This window comes from Somniosus microcephalus, chromosome 7 (genome assembly GCF_052327205.1).
Source record: "Somniosus microcephalus isolate GS21.2 chromosome 7, FLI_Smic_1.0, whole genome shotgun sequence".
Taxonomy (NCBI): Eukaryota; Metazoa; Chordata; class Chondrichthyes; order Squaliformes; family Somniosidae; genus Somniosus; species Somniosus microcephalus.
The window spans coordinates 81,276,229-81,295,309 of NC_140993.1; the positions used below are offsets into that span (position 1 = coordinate 81,276,229).

General features: G+C 45.6%; 1 protein-coding gene across 4 annotated transcripts in view; it reads left to right on the forward strand.

The window, feature by feature from the left end:
- The window catches only part of triqk (triple QxxK/R motif containing), a 130,084-nt gene that overhangs the window by 48,781 nt on the left and 62,222 nt on the right, over nucleotides 1-19,081 (forward strand). For all 4 annotated transcript variants that reach the window (XR_015078987.1, XM_085992675.1, XM_085992673.1 and 1 more), the window contains exon 2: nucleotides 15,177-15,259. Coding sequence is in view for 3 of the 4 variants with exons in the window: in XM_085992675.1 (XP_085848801.1) it covers nucleotides 15,177-15,259 (83 nt within the window). In the remaining variant the exon portion in view is untranslated. The remainder of the gene's footprint in view (nucleotides 1-15,176; nucleotides 15,260-19,081) is intronic.

Genomic DNA, 19,081 nt, shown 5'->3' on the forward strand with positions numbered 1-19,081 from the left:
TTATAAATTAAATCTCAAAATAAATATAATTTAAGGACTAGTTAATTCACACCTACAGTTAATTTTTGTAGTGGAGTACTCCTTTGCTTGGTGAATGCAACTTTTGTTGACGTGCTGACAAAAGTGCCTGATTGAACAGGGCTGGAGATGTGTGGTCTTGCTGCAAAGGCAAGAAGTTAAAAATGTTTGTAGCGATATCTTCAGAGTGAAACGTGGAACTTATACATTCTTGAGTTATGAAACTAAATATAAGTAAAAGAATGATGAGGGAGGTAGGGGAACTTTTTTAAAGGGTTGTTAGGACATGGAATGCTCTATCAGAAACAGTGGTGGAAAAATAATCTATAATAACATTTAAAAAAAAAGAAATGGATAAATATTGTATTTTTTTTCTTTTGGTTATGGGGAAAGGGCAGGGGAATGGCACTAAGTGGATAGCTCTGTTGGAGAGCTGGCACAGGTGTGATGGGCCAAATAGTCTCTGTAAAATTATGATTGTATGAATTCTGGTTTCAATTTAAAATAGCACGGCTACTAATGGCCAAAATTGGTTTAAAAATGACATCAAGTGCTATGAAGGTGGAGGTTGAAAGTAAGAACGTGATTCAGCAGGTTGTAGAGGAAAACAAGCTTGATGCCAAGGCTAAAGGGAGATGAAAATAGTTTGATCGGGTCCTGCACATGGGTCTAACTGACAGGGTGATCTGGATGGGGTGAATGACCTTTTTCTTGTTCCTTGTTTGTGTTCTTCGATCTGGGGAAGATGTTCTATGACTTATAGAAATTACATGGTTTTTATTGTATAGGATACAGGGTTCATATAAGCGAACAGAATACAGGCATTGATTTCAAAGCTAATGACATTGCATGCTCTGATGCTGCACCTGTGGTGTTTAGGAATACTGTAATCTTTATGCATGATGTTTATTTGTTATTACATCAAGAGCACTGAAAAATTGTGCTACTTTCTAGGGTAGTAAGGTCACTTTGCACAGCACCTCTGACTGCATGCTAAGTTTGAACTGCTGCTGAGGGTGCTGTTCCATTTTGCCAGATAGAAAAGAAAACTTTGTGATATGTGAAAATTGTTATTAAAATAAAAACAGTGCTGTGGTATTTTTTGTTTGGTGTTTTATATTAATGTAAATATGGAGGGATTGAGTCAGGTTGGTCACATGATATTTGGAATGTATTTGGTTGACGGTCATGGGAAATTTAAAAGTTTGTTTCGCAGCTTGGTCTTAACCCAAGGAAAAGTGACAGATGTTTGGCTGACCCGCATCACCCACTCATATTTAATGTCAGATGTGTGCCTGTTACTGGCAGGCTGACAGAACAGTATGTAGGCATGATGGGGTAATGACTACTGTAAAGGATTAATAATGTAGGTATATGTTGTCCTCAAGTGCTTTGTTTAGGTAGAAGTCCAGTGGAAAATACATGGTCTCTTCATTTTCTTTGCCTGTATGTAATCATTACTAAATCCCTAGATGTGGCTCTCTGCACTACTGTGAGCTATGAAATAACCACAAAGAGTTAGAATGAAAATGGAGAAAATAAGAATATTCTGAACTAAGTTTACTTTATTAAAAAAATACAATGATTGGAGTATTTTTGTGTATATTTTATCATTTTGACAAATTGTACTTTTATTATAACTCTGCTCCTTTGTCTTGCTTCCTGTGAAACTATTTAAAATATGTGAAGGATTTTTGTACTATGTGCCTCAATATAAACAATCCTCAGAGATGGATATAGTATACTGATAGTGTGGCTGGTGAAGCAGAGGATCAAAACTGCATCAAATGCTGTACCTGATCACTGTGATAGTTATTATAAACTTGTGTCTCCCACATAATTAATCACCAAAGCATTTAAAAAGAAATAAGAGCATGCATAAGCAAATCTAAGTCCTGAATATATCCTAGTTATTCCTGTCTATGGAGTAAGATTTTCACTGTGTGGTATGTGTAGTGAAATTCTACATGTGTTCTTTTATGAACAGGTTTATGTTTTCACTACACACAGTTCCCTCTATATTAGGCTCTTTCAGGTTTCTGGAAAGTCCAGGCCTCTGAAAATTAGATTGTTCCTAAATTAGGTTGCAGGTTTGTAGAGACTTGGGGCTCTCTACATCAGACTCCTGATAAATCAAGTTGCAAACTTGTCCATTTAGTCTTCCATTTTACTTTGAGTCAAAATTCAAGCCATATGGGATTTGTTCAGTGCAGATTGCAATTCTTTATCTAGCTGTGCAGTATCCGATTGTTAGATGCATGTCTGGGTAACAAAAGTGTTTCATTGTCTGAGGAAATGTGTATAGGATACACATGGACTGAAAATCAAGATCAAGCTCAAAGTCAATGGCCCTTTGATTTGTGCAAGTTTCAGTATAAAGAAACAATCTATAGGCACGTCAAGCATCTTAAACTTTTACTTTCATACTGTTGTGTATGTACCTTTAAGAGAAGAACTGATTCTATACTGCAGTACCGGCAGTGACCACCCCTGTATATAAAGCCATAGCAGGCTTCTGTATTTCAGTCTTGAATTACTCTCTGTTCAGTAAATACCTGTTTTATTGTTCTCCTGCAGTCTGAGTATTATTGATCCTCGGACACTACACTGGCGACGGGCAGGTTTGAACTCACCTGCAGTACTGCATCGCCTCACGGGGATCTTTTCCCTGAAGAGAAGCTTCTTGGAGGTCGAAGTCAGAACGGCGGGCATCGACTGCGGGCAACCGCCCAGGGATCCATCGGAGAGTTGCAGGGGAGGCTGTGGAGAGCTGGGCCTGGCTCCCCAGTCGAGGTGTTCCAACAAGTCGTGTTGGTAGCAGGTAGTGCGCTGACCCTTCTGGACTGCGGCGGGCTCGGGCGGCTCTGCAAAGGGGCCGTGCAGCGTCATCGGGAGGAAGAGAGAGAGAGAGAGAGAGGGTGGAGCGCACAGGGCGCGGTCGGTGCTCAAGAACAAGGCAGCGTGGAGAGGATAGAACGCGGGGAAGGAAAAGTGAGATGCGCCGAAGCCGCGGGTCGCCTCCATTACCCTGTAGAACGCTAGAAGCAGCGTGGCAGCAAGGGGAAGAAGGAAAAGCGCGGGAGGCGCCATTTTATTCCATTGGGGAAGAAGAAAAAGCGCGGGAGTCGCCATTTTAAATCACCCAAGATGCCGAAGAGTGGCAGTATCACTGCTTTCGACAACGAGGTAGAATACTGGACCATGTATGTGGAAAGAATTGAAGTGTACTGCAATGCCAATGCGGTGGCCAATGGAAAGAAGGCGTCGGTATTATTAAATTTGATGGGCGCGAGAACGTACGGCCTATTGCGGAATTTAATTACCCCAGCTAAACCAATGGAGAAAAGTTTTGAAGAGATTGTTAATATCTTACAGGAACACCTAAACCCTACACCGCTGCTGATAGCGGAAAGATTCAAGTTCCATAAAAGAAACCAGCACAAAGATGAGAACAATGCTGACTATCTTACGGAACTACGCAAGTTATCGAAGCACTGCCAGCTCGGAGCAGGACTGGCAGACACCTTGCGGGATAAGTTTGTCTGCGGGCTCCAGAGTGAAGGAACCCAGAAATGACTACTTTCGGAAAAGGACCTGACGCTAGAACAGGCTTTCAGCGTGGCAGTATCCTACGAAGTAGCAGCACGGGGAGCTGCGGAAATACAACAGAAACCACAGGAATACAGCGCTAACGAAATGGCGTATGGAGCAGAAAAGTGCTATCGCTGCGGCAGAACAACCCATGATCAGAAGGACTGCTGGGTTAAAGACAAAGTATGCAGGCAATGTGGGAAAATGGGACACATAGCAAGAGTCTGCAGGTCGGGAAAGAAAACCAACACTACAAGAACTACTAAGGAAAAGTACAAAAAAGTAAAGAAATTGACAGACAGTAGTTCGGAAGATCAGGAGAGTGATAAGGACTCCGGGAGCAGGAGACTAAGTTGTCTAAAGTTACACAACGTGATCGCAAAGGAGGATCACCGAACCATTTGGGTCACCCTCATGATAGCAGAGTCCCCAGTAAAGATGGAATTGGACACAGGATCAGCCCTAACTGTCATGAATCGACGAGACTATGAACGGCTATTCTCACACATACCCTTGAAGGACACGTCCATTGTATTGAAGACATACACGGGGCAAAAAGTCTACCCCAGAGGAAAAATAAGGGTGCCAGTTGAATACAACGGCAAGGAAACACAGAAACTGTATCTATGTATACTACCAGATGGAGGACCACCATTATTGGGACGTGAATGGATCCGAAAAATACAATTGGATTGGCATTCCATTCAGGCGCTAGCTGTGACTGATAAAAAGGATGATGACGCCACACCTGGGCGACTGTCAAAAATTCTAACTGACGCGAAAGAGGTGTTCCAACAAGGACTTGGGACTCTAAAAGGAGTAACGGCAACGATAAAAATTGAAGATAACGCAAACCCAAAGTTTTTTAAGGCCAGACCGGTACCTTACGCGATCCGCCCAGCCGTTGAAGCAGAGCTGGAGAGTCTGGAGCGTTCGGGTGTGCTATCCAAGGTGGACTGGAGCGAGTGGGCCACACCCATCATTCCTGTAATGAAGAAATCATTGAGCAGCACGCCTGGGGAACCGAAGAAGGTTCGCATCTGTGGGGACTTCAAGGTAACTGTGAACCCAGTCCTGCACACAGTACAATATCCACTTCCACGGATAGAAGATATTTTCGCCTCACTATCTGGAGGGAAACACTTTACAAAGATTGATCTGGCCCAAGCGTATCTACAAATGGAGGTGGAAGAAGCATCTAGGAAATACCTCACGATAAACACTCACAAAGGCCTTTACCAGTACAATCGACTGGTATTCGGGGTAGCATCAGCCCCGGCTATTTGGCAGAGGGCGATGGAACAAGTCCTGCAAGGGATCCCGGGGACCCAGTGTTATTTGGACGATATCCTGGTTACGGGCGAAAATGACAGTGAACACCTTGCCAACCTAGAGCAGGTGCTCACAAGATTACAGGAATATGGGCTACGAGCCAACCGCCCCAAATGCGAGTTCTTCAGGAGACAAATCTCGTATTGTGGCCACATGATTGATGAGGAAGGGTTGCATAAGTCGCCGGACAAGATTGAGGCTGTAGTCAAGGCTCCAGCACCGGAAAATGTGTCGCAACTGAGGTCGTTCCTCGGGTTGGTGAACTACTACCATAAGTTCTTGCCGAATTTATCTACAATTCTGCACCCACTGAACGCCCTACTGCAAACTGGAGTAACATGGAAATGGAGTGATGAGTGTAAGCGTGCCTTTCAGAAATGTAAATGCCTAATCACTTCAAAAGAAGTATTGGCCCACTATAATCCAACACTACCGATTCGGTTAGCATGTGATGCGTCTCCCTACGGCATCGGAGTGGTGCTGTCACACAAATTCCCTGACGGTTCAGAGAGGCCAATAGCCTTTGCGTCGCGCTCGTTAACCTCAGCCGAGCATAACTACGCCCAGATTGACAGGGAGGCCCTCAGCCTGGTGTGGGGGGTGAAGAAGTTCAATCACTATCTGCACGGGCAGAAATTCACCCTACTGACTGATCATCAGCCCCTGGTCTCCATTTTTAACCCAAAGAAGGGCGTTCCGGTGATGACGGCACAACGGCTGCAAAGATGGTCACTTTTTCTAGGGGCACATCAGTACGACATAGAGTACAAGGGTACGAAACAGCATGGAAACGCTGATGGGCTGTCGCGCCTACCGTTGCCTACGGTAGAGGAAGCACCTGCAGTGGACCCTGTTGAGATATTCCATGCGACCATAGTCGAATGTCTACCTGTTACAAACTCAAGTATAGAGAAGGAAACCCGAAATGACCCGACACTCTCTCGGGTCTATGATTTCGGTGAAGGGATGGCCAGCACATGGCGACTCACTGTTGCCAGCATTCTCGCCAAGGAGGGAACAGCTGTCAGTGTGCTGGGGGACCTTGATGTGTGGATCCCGTGTGGTAATTCCACCCAAGTTGAGAGATAGAGTGCTCAATGAGCTTCATGAGGGTCATCTGGGAGGGGTAAAAATGAAGAGCCTAGCCAGGGCGTTTGTGTGGTGGCCGGGAATCGATAAAGAAATCGAGGATATGACCAAGAGATGCACAGGATGCCAGAAGGTCCAAAACGCTCCACCACAGGCCCTGCTACATCCATGGGAGTGGCCCTCATCTCCATGGCAATGGGTACACATTGATTTTGCTGGTCCATTTATGGACTCAATGTTCCTAATCGCTGTGGACGCCCATTCGAAATGGCTAGAGGTCATCAAAATGTCCTCCACCACCACGGAGAAAACTATTGCAGTCCTACAGACCATCTTCGCCAGGAATGGCTTGCCAGAACAGATTTGCTCCGACAATGGGCCACAGTTTGTGTCAGAGGATTTCCGGAGGTTTCTGAGGAATAATGGGGTGAAGCATTACACATCTGCCCCATATCATCCAGCCACAAATGGATTGGCTGAGAGGTTTGTTCAGACCTTTAAAAAGGCAATAAAGGCAATGCATAATGACGACATACCACTACAACACAAGGTGGATAATTTCTTGTTTGCTTACCGGAATGCGACACATGCAGTCACCAACCAAGCTCCAGTCATAATGTTCTTCAACCGAAGGCTAAGATGTCGCCTGGCTTTGCTCAAACCAAACATAAGACGAGATGTTGAGGATAAGCAATTCCAGCACATAAATGAGAAGCCAACCAGGAGCTTCAAGATAGGGCAACCAGTCTTGGCCCGCGACTACCGAACAGAAAAATGGCAGCCAGGAACGATATGCACACAGCAGGGACCACTAATGTACACAGTGGACGTTGGAGAGAGCATCGTGAGATGCCATGCTGACCAGATTCTAGAGTCACAGGAACAAGCCAAACCCATACCACGAGCAGGTGCACCTGGTAATCAACCCGAAGTACAGATTGCGTCTACCTCGGAGGCAGTGGTATTGGAAGCTGATGAACCAACCAGTGACAATGAGCCAGAATCAACTCCGCCGCAAGAACAGGATACTCGAGAAAGGCGCTATCCAGTCAGGATCAGGAAGCCTCCTCAAAGACTGAACTTATAAATGATTAGTACAGAGAAAATTATAATTGTAATTAGTTATTATTTAGTTGTTAAATGAATGTTATGTACTGTTTATCTAAAAGGGGAGGAATTGTGTATGTACCTTTAAGAGAAGAACTGATTCTATACTGCAGTACCGACAGTGACCACCCCTGTATATAAAGCCATAGCAGGCTTCTGTATTTCAGTCTTGAATTACTCTCTGTTCAGTAAAAACCTTTTTTATTGTTCTCCTGCAGTCTGAGTATTATTTATACTCGGACACTGCACATACCATCATGAATAGTAGTGTTTGAGATCTGGTCTTGCATGTGAGGGCCCATGGGTTATCACAAATCAATCTCATGTAGATGGTCTGGGCAAATCTTGAGGATGTTTGATGACATTAACTACAATTGTCTTGTATTCCTTGCTGAAAGAGTGCAAACAGTCTTATGGAGGAATGTTCAATCATTATAAGGACACATTGGAAAGATATCTAAACAATAATTAGATCAATCTAAAATTCTAATAGCAGAATTCTGGGAGCAGCTGGCTCCCACCAGTGTCATCCACCAAGACAGTCGGCACTTTGAGATACAGCGTGCTGAAGTTGCAAAGGAAAAAGAGGAAGAAAAACTCTCAACCAGGCGGTAACAACAACAAACTTTCATTCGTATTAAATGTGGTTGAATCTGCCTCTTGCATTTTGAGCCATATAAGAACTTATCAGAGGAGACACGACACCCCAAAAATGTGACCTAGTCAAGATGATGTTGTTCAAATGGACAATCAACCTACAAAAACCTGCATTTATATAGTGCCTTTAGCAGAGGAAAACATCCTAAAGTGCTTTTAAAGAGGTGTAGAGGGAATGGAAACCGAGCATGTTTTAAGAAATCAATTAAGGGTTTTGACCGAAGAAGCAATAGAAGAGGTAGGCTTTGAGGAGTTTTTTGAAAATAGGTAGAGGTGTAGAAAAGCAGAGGGGTTTAAGAAAATAATTTGAGTGTGTGAGACTAAAGGCTGTGCCACTGATAGGCCAGAGTGAGGAGTGGATGCTCAGTAATCGAGAGATGGAAGAGTGCAGGGTTGGCGGAGACTCCAGAGATGAGATGGGACAAGACTATGCAGGGATTACAAATGAGAAAAAGGATTTTGAAATTGATGTACGGTAGCATAGTGGTTATGTTACTGGAATAGTAATCCTGCGGCCTGGACTAATGATCCGGGAGACGGGAGTGCAAATGTCATCACAGCAGCAATCGGGAATAAAAATGTAGTATCATTAATGGTGACCATGAACCTACCGGATTGTCGTAAAAACCCATCTGGTTCACTAATATCCTTCAGGGAAGGAAATCTACCGTCCTTACCCGGTCTGGTCTATATGAGACTCCAGGTCCACAACAATGTGGTTGACTTTTAACTGGCTTACTAGGCCATTTCAGTGAGCAACCAGTTGTATCAAAACTGCTACAAAAAGCTATAATAATAAGAGTAAAATCGGACAGATCACCAGGTTGGTACCCTGGTAACATTCGCTCCGCACAAGTGCCAGGCAATGACCAGCCCCAATAAGGAAAAGCCTAACCAACTCCCCTTGTCATTCAATGGCATTACCATCGCCTAATCTCCCACCACCAACACCTTGGGGGTCACTATTGACCAGAAACTCAACTGGACTAACACTGGCTACAAGAGCAGGCCAGATGCTGGGTATTCTGTGGCCAGTTTCTCACCACCTGACTCCCCAAAGCCTTTCTACCACCTACAAGTCACAAGTCAGGAGTGTGATGGAACCCTCTCCACTTGCCTGGATGAGTGCAGCTCCAACAACACTCAAGAAGCTTGACACCATCCAGGACAAAGCAGCCCGTTTGATTGGCACCCCATCCATCAGCTTAAACATTCACCCCCTCCACCACCGGCGTACTGTGGCTGCAGTGTGTACCATCTACAAGGTGCATTGCAGCAACTCCCCAAGGCTTCGTCGGCAGCACCTCCCAAACCCGCAACCCCTACCACCTAGAAGGACAAGGGCAGCAGGCGCATGAGGACACCACCACCTCCAAGTCACACACCATCCTGACTTGCAAATATATCGCCGTTCCTTCATTGTTGCTGGGTCAGAATCCTGGATCTCCCTCCCTAACAGCACTGTGGGAGTACCTTCACCACACAGACTACAGCAGTTCAAGACGGCAGCTCACCACCATCTTCTCAAGGGCAATTAGGGATGGGCAATAGATGTCCACATCCCGTGAATTAATTTTTAAAAATGTGCTGGGGAACAAGGCGTGGTCGATGCCAAGGGTGAGACTGATAGATATGTGGAACTTGGTCCAGGACATGATGTGGGTGGAAGAGCCCTGAGTAAATTGGAGTTTATGGAGCGTAGGGGACCAGCAGGAAAGTACTAGAAAGGTCAAGCCTCAAAGTGTTGAAATGTGGATGACTTTGTTGGCAATTGGGATGAAGTAAGGATAGTATATTTAATATCTTATGAATATGTACATTATTGGCATGCAGCCATTGGTCTGATACTGTCTTTTTTACAAAATGTTCTTTTGCTTTACCCTTTTTTTGTTGCAAAGGGGGACCGTTCTTAATGAAAGGAAATTTTTTTTTTTAATGTATTAAAAAGTGTGCAAGCTGTACTAAGTTTTTCTTCCCTGATGATTACATTATGCTTTGTACACTTAAAATAATGCTGAAACTTGTGAATAGCCTTACAAGTGATCTAAAACCCCAGGCCCGGATTTTCCAGGGGCTGTGACAGCGTACGCGGCCGTAAGTGCCACCAGGCAAGTTCTGGGTTTCTGATGCAATGCGCATGCGCAAAAACCTGGGACTTGCGATCCGTCAAGTTTCAGCTTGACAGATCGTATGAATCCCCGAAAAATGGACGTTCGCTGGTGGAGAGTTACTGCCTAGCGAATGCCCACAAAACTCTTCCGCCTGGTTTAACGAAATATTAAAATACATGTTTTAAAATCATTTAAACTTATAAAAAGAAATTAAAATTAGTTCAGTTTATATTGGACCCTTTAAAAATGTTTAAATTTATTTTTCAAAAAATTTAATTTTTTTTAAAATGTGTAATTGTATTTCAATTAATTTTGACCATGTAATGATTTATTTTTATTTAAGTTGTTTGACATTTGTATTTTTTGGGTGGTTCTTATTAAGCTTTTGGGGATTCCGTATGTAAATGGAATCTCCATAAGCATAATGGGAATCCCCCTTTCTCATTGGTTGGGCCGGCCCATGTGATCCCAGGGACGCTTGCGAACCGCATGCGCTCCTGGGATACGTGGGCCTTTACGCAGGCGTATGCCTGCAGGCCCAGGAGCACGAGTCTTCGTAGGTACGGGACCATCAGGTAGGTTTGTATTTTGTTGCGGTTCGACAGGATTCGCCCGCAGGAAGCCTCCGACCGCAAATTCGTGCCCCCAGTTTTAAAGTGGATGATGATTATTTTCACCACACACTGACATATTTCCACCACACAGACAATGTGCCCTCTTACTGCTGTGTTGCTGGTATAAAACTTGCATGCAATACCTTCTTTCATGCAGTAGCTATGGCTTATCATAATTTAAGGCTGGCTTCTCATACAGAACAACATTGTTAAGTGTCAAACCTCACTCCAGTATGTTGATTATGGGTGTGATTTTTACTTTGTTGTGGTGATATTAACATTTAGAAGCCTTGGTCACAATTTTTTTTTTAATCTGTTGATTTTAGTTAAAGTATTATGAGGTTTTTAAGTATAAGTTATCTTGTAAAAGTTATGTTACAGGCTTTTTGTAAAATGAATGTTCATTCATGTAATTCTTTCACTGATGTTGTAGGGTAGAACAATGGTGGTAATGTAGGGTGACTAAAATCACTGTTATGATATATTTTGTCCAATGTCTTATTGTTTTTACTAGATTTAAAATGTTAATGGCTCAACAACAAAATTGAATCAAATTGTAGCCTTTAACCTCTGGTTCAAATTATTATGGTGACTGCAATTGAATTTTACTTACTACAATTTGAATTTGCAAGGATATGCAACTTTAGAAATTCTCCAATTTGGAAGCATTTAAGTTTTTTTATAGGCATTGGAATTTTCATTGAAAGCACTGCAATCCATTGTCTTTATTAGTGTTTTCATGTTTACTATTGCACTGCAACTTGCTAATTGTTCCACAATGTGCATTCTTAGGTTCAAATAAATGTTAGATAGGTAGGTCTTCTAGTACATGGGAAGAAGTCAAGAGAAAGAAAGAACTTGCATTTATAAAGTGCGTTTCATGACCTCAGGCCATCCCAAAATGCTTTAAAAAAAAAATTGTTTATGGGATGTGGGCGTCGCTGGCAAGGCCAGCATTTATTGCCCATCCCTAATTGCCCTTGAGAAGGTGGTGGTGAGCTGCCTTCTTGAACTGCTACAGTCCATGTGGTGAAGGCACTCCCACAGTGCTGTTAGGGAGGGAGTGCCAAGATTTTGACCCAACGACGATGAAGGATCAGCGATATACTTCTAAGTCAGGATGGTGTGGAACTTGGAGGTGGTGGTGTTTATGTGCCTGCTGCCCTTGTCCTTCTAGGTGGATGAGGTTGCGGGTTTGGGAGGTGCTGCCGAAGAAGCCTTGGCGAGTTGCTGCAGTGCATCTTGTAGATGGTACACACTGCAGCCACAGTACGCTGGTGGTGGAGGGAGTGAATGGTTAAGGTGGTGGATGCGGTGCCAATCAAGTGGGCTGCTTTGTCCTGGATGGTGTCGAGCTTCTTGAGTGTTGTTGGAGCTGCACTCATCCAGGCAATTGGAGAGTATTCCATCACACTCCTTACTTGTGCCTTGTAGATGGTGGAAAGGCTTTCGGGAATCAGGAGGTGAGACACTCGCTGCAGAATAACTAGCCTCTGACCTGCTCTTATTGCCACAGTATTTATGTGGCTGGTCCAGTTAAGTTTCTGGTCAATGCTGACCCCCAGGATGTTGACAGTGGGGTTTCAGCGATGGTAATGCTGTTGAATGTCAAGGGGCGGTGGTTAGACTCTCGCTTGTTGGAGATAGTCATTGCCTGGCACTTCTGTGGCGCGCATGTTACCTCCCACTTATCAGCCCAAGCCTGAATGTCGTCCAGGTCATTAAAGTGCTTTTATGGTGTAGTCACTATTGTAAGGCAGGGAAACGTGGCAGCCATTTTATGCAGAGCAAGATCCCACAAACAGCAATGAGATAAGGACCAGATAATGTGTTTTTTAGTGATGTTGGTTGATAAATATTGGCCAGGACTCCCCTGCTCTTCTTCGAACAGTGCCATCCATCTGAGTGGGCAAAGAGGTTTGACAGCTCGTACAAAAAACGACACCTCCAAGAATGCAGCACTCCCTCATTACTACATTAAGGTGTCAACTACAACAACAACTTGCACTTATATAGGCCCCGATTTTCGGCTTGTGTGGGAAATGGTCGGATTTCCCCGAATGTGGGGTTTCTGACACACATAAAAAAAGTGTCAGCCAGCCCCACGCAATTTTCCATCAATTGGCCAATTAATTCCCAGCATGCGGGAAGCCTTGCTAATTGTCTAAATCGAGTCAGAAATCCCCACAGTATGATGTCATCATTCATGGTGCTTTCAAGGTCCATGGCAAGCACTGCATCCTCTGAAGGCTTCCAAATGAACCATACAGGATGGCATAAGGAGCCTGCAGCAGCTGTGGCCAGTGCCATACCCCGAGCTGCCTTCAAATTCGACGAGGCTTCACTGCAGGCATTATTGGATGGGGTTAGGGCCCACAGGGAGGTCCTCTTCCCTAGGTCAGGGAGGAAGAGGCCTCCCACTGAGACCAATGCTGCATGGATGCAGGTGTCAGCAGATGCCAACTCGCTGGGAGTCACCAGAGGAACCTTGGCATTACATCTCTAACTCCTTCCTTTACTCCCCCACAGTACCATCCAGAGCCCCCGTCCTCACTGTGGAGGAGGAAGAGGCTGTGAGGCCAGACTCCTCAGAGGAAGCTCCAACCTCTGAGGGTGCAGCGTCAGCAGAAGTAAGCGCACCCAGCACCAGCGCAGACACTCACACCTCGGGGGGACCTTTGGGACAGAGTAGTGTTGTCACCTGGTGTTTCACAGCTGACAAGTGAGCCTCAGCAGATTCTGGAGACAGGGACAGCAGTGGAGAGTCCTCGTCGGAGGGCGCAGGGCTCTGCCAGCTCAGCTCAGCTGCGCTGCATCTCGACCCTCTGCCTCTGGGTCCATCCGCACGAGAAGAGGTGATGGATCTCCATGCACAGATGCAGGAGTCTCTGGCAGGTTTTGTCTCCAGGGTCGCTGCGAGTGTGGAGCGAATGGAGGAGTCCATAGCGACCATGAGCAGAGCCTTTGTGGAGTCATTGGTGCATGAACGCAGCACCATGGAAAGGTTGGCAACCTCCATGGAGGAGATAACTCGCCAGCATACGGAAAACATGGTGAGTGCTCATAAGAGAATGAAATCTCTTGAGGAGCATTGGCCATCTGTTGAACAGAGAAACCAGATCTTCATGGAAGTCCTTCTGAGTAGGACTGCCAGTGCAGAAACGGGTCCCACTGGCCCCCTAAAGCGCAGCAAGGTGCTCTCAAGCCACTTCCAAGCGCTGGCCCCTTCTGGCTTGTGCAGCTTCAGGTGAGTGAGCAGCAGCCTGGTGCTCCTGGTAATCATCCTGCTGTTCCTGGTTCTGCTGCTGCCACCTCTGCTGTTGGAGATCCTCTAATGCCAGGAAGGGAAGGTGCCAAAGGTCTCCCATGCTTCTAGCAGATGCCTCGGTTGAGGAGGTCCTGAGTTAGGGTGGTGAGAGGGGCTTCCCAGGAGCTCACACTGGAGAAGTGTGTGAGGCTCCAACTTTCTGCAGCTGCTCCTAAGGCTTCAAATAGTTCCCCCAAGCCTTGATCAACAAGGTCCTGCAGCCTGCAAATGCTGCCTCTTTAAATATCTTCAGCCCACAGCGACCTGCTGCTGCAAGCAAGCAAGCCAGCTGTTTTCACGCCAGCTCTCATCGGCGGGGTTCTCCGCAGGCGGGTTTCAGGTGGGGAAAGCCCCAAAGTCGCAACGGCACGGGAAAATCCACTTCAACAAGCGGATAATTGCTTGTTAGTGCTCCGATGACCAGTCCCGCCAGTGGCGGGCGGGACTGAAGCGGGGCGCGTGAAAACGGCAGTCCAAAAGTTGGACGGGGCAGGGAATCAGGCGGGGGGGGGTGCCGACCCACCTTTTCCGCGATTTTCGGACCACGGCCGCATGAAAAGCCGCCCGACAGCTGCCCGAAAATCGGGGCCATAGTGTCTTTAACGTAGTAAAACATCCCAAGGTGCTTCAGAGGAGCATTATCAAACAAAATTTGACACTGAGCCACATTAGGAGATATCAAAGCAGATGACCAAAAGCTTTGTCACATAGGTAGGTTTTAAGGAAAGAGAAAGGCAGAGAGGTTTAGGGAGGGAATTCCGGAGCTTAGTGCCTAGGCAGTTGAAGGCATAGCTGCCAATGGTGGAGCAATTAAAATTGGGGATGCGCAAGAAGCCAGAATTGGAGGAGCGCAGAGATCACAGAGGGTTGTTCTGCCAGACTCTGCTGCCAACTTGGCCACCCATGTCCTAACTCGCACCAAGTCCCATTCACCCATCACCCCTGTGCTTACTGACCTGCATTGGCTCCTGGTCTGGCAACATCTCGATTTTAAAATTCTCATTCTTGTTTTCAAATCCTTTCATAGCCTCGCCCCTCCCTATCTCTGTAACCTCCTTCAGCCCTACAACCCAATATTTAGTTGGAGGAAATTTTTGCTTACCCAGTAGTGGATGTCGAACAAGCAGTGTGACAAATCAGAGAGAGTGGAGGGGTGGTGAGGTAGATTATGATCGAAAATACACAATTCAGAGACGAGTAACTTCAGCTATCTTTGTAAAGTGATTATAAATCATTAATCCACTCAGTGGAGTCAGGTGTCAACAGGTTAAATATTTATATTCATTATTCAAATATTTAAAGTATTTTATTGAAAATATCTTCTGATGGAAATATTCTTTTAATTTATAGGTGCTCTGTTGCAACACTGAAAATGGGAAGGAAAGATGCTGGTGCCTCTAAAATCCCAATCGATCACTATCGGAAACAAATAGGTAAGTACAGTAAAATTCTAGAATGTACGGATAGTGCTTTTAATCCTTTAAATATTAACATTTTATGACAGATTGTGAAATAACTATAAAATTATGACTGCCCAATTTTAGAAAAACATATTTTGTTGAAGGAATAGTCCAGGTGTTCTTGAATATTTATTGAAAAATTACACTCTAATTTATTTTAAAACATTATTTATCCACACGTAAAAACGCTAGACTGGCCTCCCATTTGGAATAGCCACCTTACAGTTTACAGGGTAGAGTTTCCGATCTGGGCGCAATCAGTGATCCTGGCGCACATTGCGCCCAAAATTGAGCTATTTTGGGAAATGTTTTTTCCCCTCAAGTTTCTGCTCAAACTCATTTGCATAGTGCTGAACGTAAAATCTGCCATGAACCAGTGCAATCGGGCAGCGTTTTACAACATAATAAAAAAAAAATTGCTTTAAAAATAATCCTTGATATATTTCAGAGTGGTAACTTGGTGCAGTTTGATTAATACAGCTGAAAATGGGTTTATCACAAAAATATGTATTTTAATCAGAGTGTTTAGTCCACCACCTGTGAATAACCCGATTTTTAAATGACTGAAAATGACTTCAAAAATCTATACAGAACCATTTGCTAGTTATATTGGTGTACAGAAGTCAGTTTCTTCGTAAATTAGAAAGAAATTCTACTCAAAAGCTATTAAACTGTGCCTATTAGTGTCCTTGCGTCCAAAAGAACCAGCTTACTTTGAAGAGCCTCCTCGAAGGCCCGCAAATGAGCGCAATTAGCGGAAACTCCCAATGGTGTTTAATTCGATCTGGGGGTGTGGCCAGTTATGTTGGCTGGGCCTGCTGCTAGCATGATATTTTTTATACTAGCACAAAACATCACGGAAACTCAAATTGCGCTGAACATAACTTGCACTTAAAATTCCACGTTGGTTTGGCCAATTTCAGGCAAGTTGCACCAAAAAAAACCAGCGCAACCGAGTGGAAGCTCCAGGCCTACATGTTTAGCGGAAGCATCATCAACATGGCAGTCTGATCAGGAGCTCGGTATCTCAAAATCTGATTCTTGCACTATTTTTCTGAGGGAGAAATTCCCTCGATTTTCATGCCCATCTCTATAGTCACCCCAGGTTATGAGATACCTAAAGCCAGGAGGGTGGGTGGGCAGCCCAGGTATAGGCCTGCACCAATATAACTTTGAAATAGCTGCTAGGATGTTAACAAAAGCAGTATGGGAACCATCGGGCTCCGATTTCTCCACAGGTATATGTAGTTAGGTCACAGATCAGCCATGATCTCATTGAATGGCGGAACAGGCCCGAGGGGCTAATAGGTCTACTCCTGTTTCTATATTCCCTGCTGCAGCATGATAACAGATTGCACTGCTGCTCCACCCATGGCAAATTTTAAGAGTTTTAAAAAATAGCTGCGTATAGCTTCTCATAGCATTGCACATGGGCAAAGAAAGTGTCTCTTGTCTTTCTGTAACTGTCATTGTGCTTGTTTCACCAATCTCTAATTCTGCTTTCATGGTTTCAGGAACAATGGGGGACAAGGTAAGGGTGGAGGCAAGTTATATTGCAGAGATGAATAGGATATAGAGTTTGAAGCTCAACTCTGTTCTGCGTATTTGAGAAGGCCACTGTAGGTTTTGTAAGCAATGCCAAATGGAGATTCCTGTCAGTATCAGATAAAATTAACTAGAATGGTACGATAGCAAAATACTGCGGATGCTGGAAATCTGAAATAACAACAGAAAATGCTGGAAAAACTCAGCAGGCCAGGCAACATCCGTGGAGAGAGAAACAGAGTCAACGTTTCAGGTCGAAGACCCTTCGTCAGAACTGAGAAAAAAGCAGGAAATGAAACGGATGAAAAAGCAGGTTTGGGGGCTGGGAAATGGGGGAGGGGATTGAAAGAACAAAAGGGAAGGTCTGTGAGAGGTGAAGAGACATTAAGAGATATTCAAGGTGAGAGGAGATGGTAATAGGACAGGTTAAGAAACAAAGGATGACTCTAGATGAAGTGTGAAATGTGCTGGCAGAATGAAGGACAGCTGCCATGTGGGAGAGAAAAAAAAGGAAAAGGCACAAACCAATAGTGTGGATAAAAAATATATAAAAATATGATAGGGGTCAAGGTTATGATCTGAAATTGTTGAACTCGATATTGAGTCCGGAAGACTGTAAAGTGCCTAATCGGAAGATGAGGTGCTGTTCCTTGAGCTTACGCTGAGCTTCTGTGGATCAATGCAAGAGGCCAAGGACGGTGAGGTCCGAGTGGGAATGGAGCGGTGACTTGAAATGACAGGCGACTGGAAGCTCGGGGTCACCCTTACGGACTGAACGGAGGTGTTCCGCAAAGCGGTCACCCAATCTGCGTTTGGTCTCCCCAATGTAGAGGAGACCGCATCGTGAGCAGCGAATACAGTATACTAGATTGCAAGAAGAACAAGTAAATCGCTGTTTCACCTGGAAGGGGTGTTTGGGGCCCTGGACAGTGGGAAGGGGGGAGGTATAAGGGCAGGTGTTGCATCTCCTGCACTTGCACGGGAAGGTGCCGGGCTAGGGGAAGGGGTGCTGGGGGTGATAGAGGAGTGGACCAGGGTGTCTCGGAGGGAGCGGTCCCTACGGAATGCTGAAAGGGGAGGGGAGGGGAAGATGCGTTTGGTGGTGGGATCACGTTGGAGGTGGCAGAAATGGCGGAGGATGATCCGTTGAATGTGGAGGCTGGTGGGGTGAAAGGTGAGGACAAGGGGAACTCTATCGTGGTTCTGGGAGGGAGGGGCAGGGGTGAGGGCAGAAGTGTGGGAGATAGAATGGACACGGTCGAGGGCCGTGTCAACCACGGTAGAGGGGAATCCTCGGTTGAGGAAAAAGGAAGACATGTCGGAAGCACTGGTGTGGAAGGTGGCATCGTCGGAGCAAATGCGGCGGAGACGGAGAGACTGGGAGAATGGAATAGAGTCCTTACAGGAGGCGGGGTGGGAGGAAGTGTAGTCCAGGTAGCTGTGGGAGTCAGTGGGCTTGTAGTGAATGTTGGTCAATAACCTATCCCCGGAGGTGGAGACGGAGAAGTCGCGGAAGGGAAGGGAAGAGTCGAAGATGGACCATGTGAAGGCGAAGGAAGGGTGGAAATTGGAGGCAAAGTGAATGAAATTGTCTAGTTCAGGGCGAGAGCAGGAAACGGCACCGATACAGTCATCAATGTACCGGAATAAGAGGTGAGGGAGGGGACCCGAGTAGGACTGGAACAAAGAGTGTTCCACATATCCCACGAAAAGGCAGGTATAGCTAGGACCCATGCGGGTACCCATAGCAACACCTTTAATTTGGAGGAAATGAGTGGAGTCAAAGGAGAAGTTGTTCAATGTGAGAACAAGTTCAGCCAGGCGGAGGAGGGTAGTGGTGGATGGGGATTCGTTGGGCCTCTGTTCAAGGAAGAAGCGGAGCGCCCTCAGGCCATCCTGGTGGGGGATGGAGGTGTAGAGGGATTGTACGTCCATGGTGAAAAGGAGGCGGTTGGGGTCAGGAAACTGGAAACTGTTAAAGTGGCGGAGGGCGTCAGAAGAGTCGCGGATGTAGGTGGGAAGAGACTGGACAAGGGGAGAAAAAATAGAGTCGAGATAGGAAGAGATAAATTCCGTGGGGCAAGAACAGGCTGAAACGATGGGTCTACCAGGGCAGTCCTGTTTGTGGATCTTGGGAAGGAGGTAGAAGCGGGCTGTGCGGGGTTGGGGAACTGAGGTTGGCGGCTGTGGGCGGAAGATCTCCAGAGGAGATGAGGTCAGTGACAGTCTTGGAAACGGTGGTTTGATGTT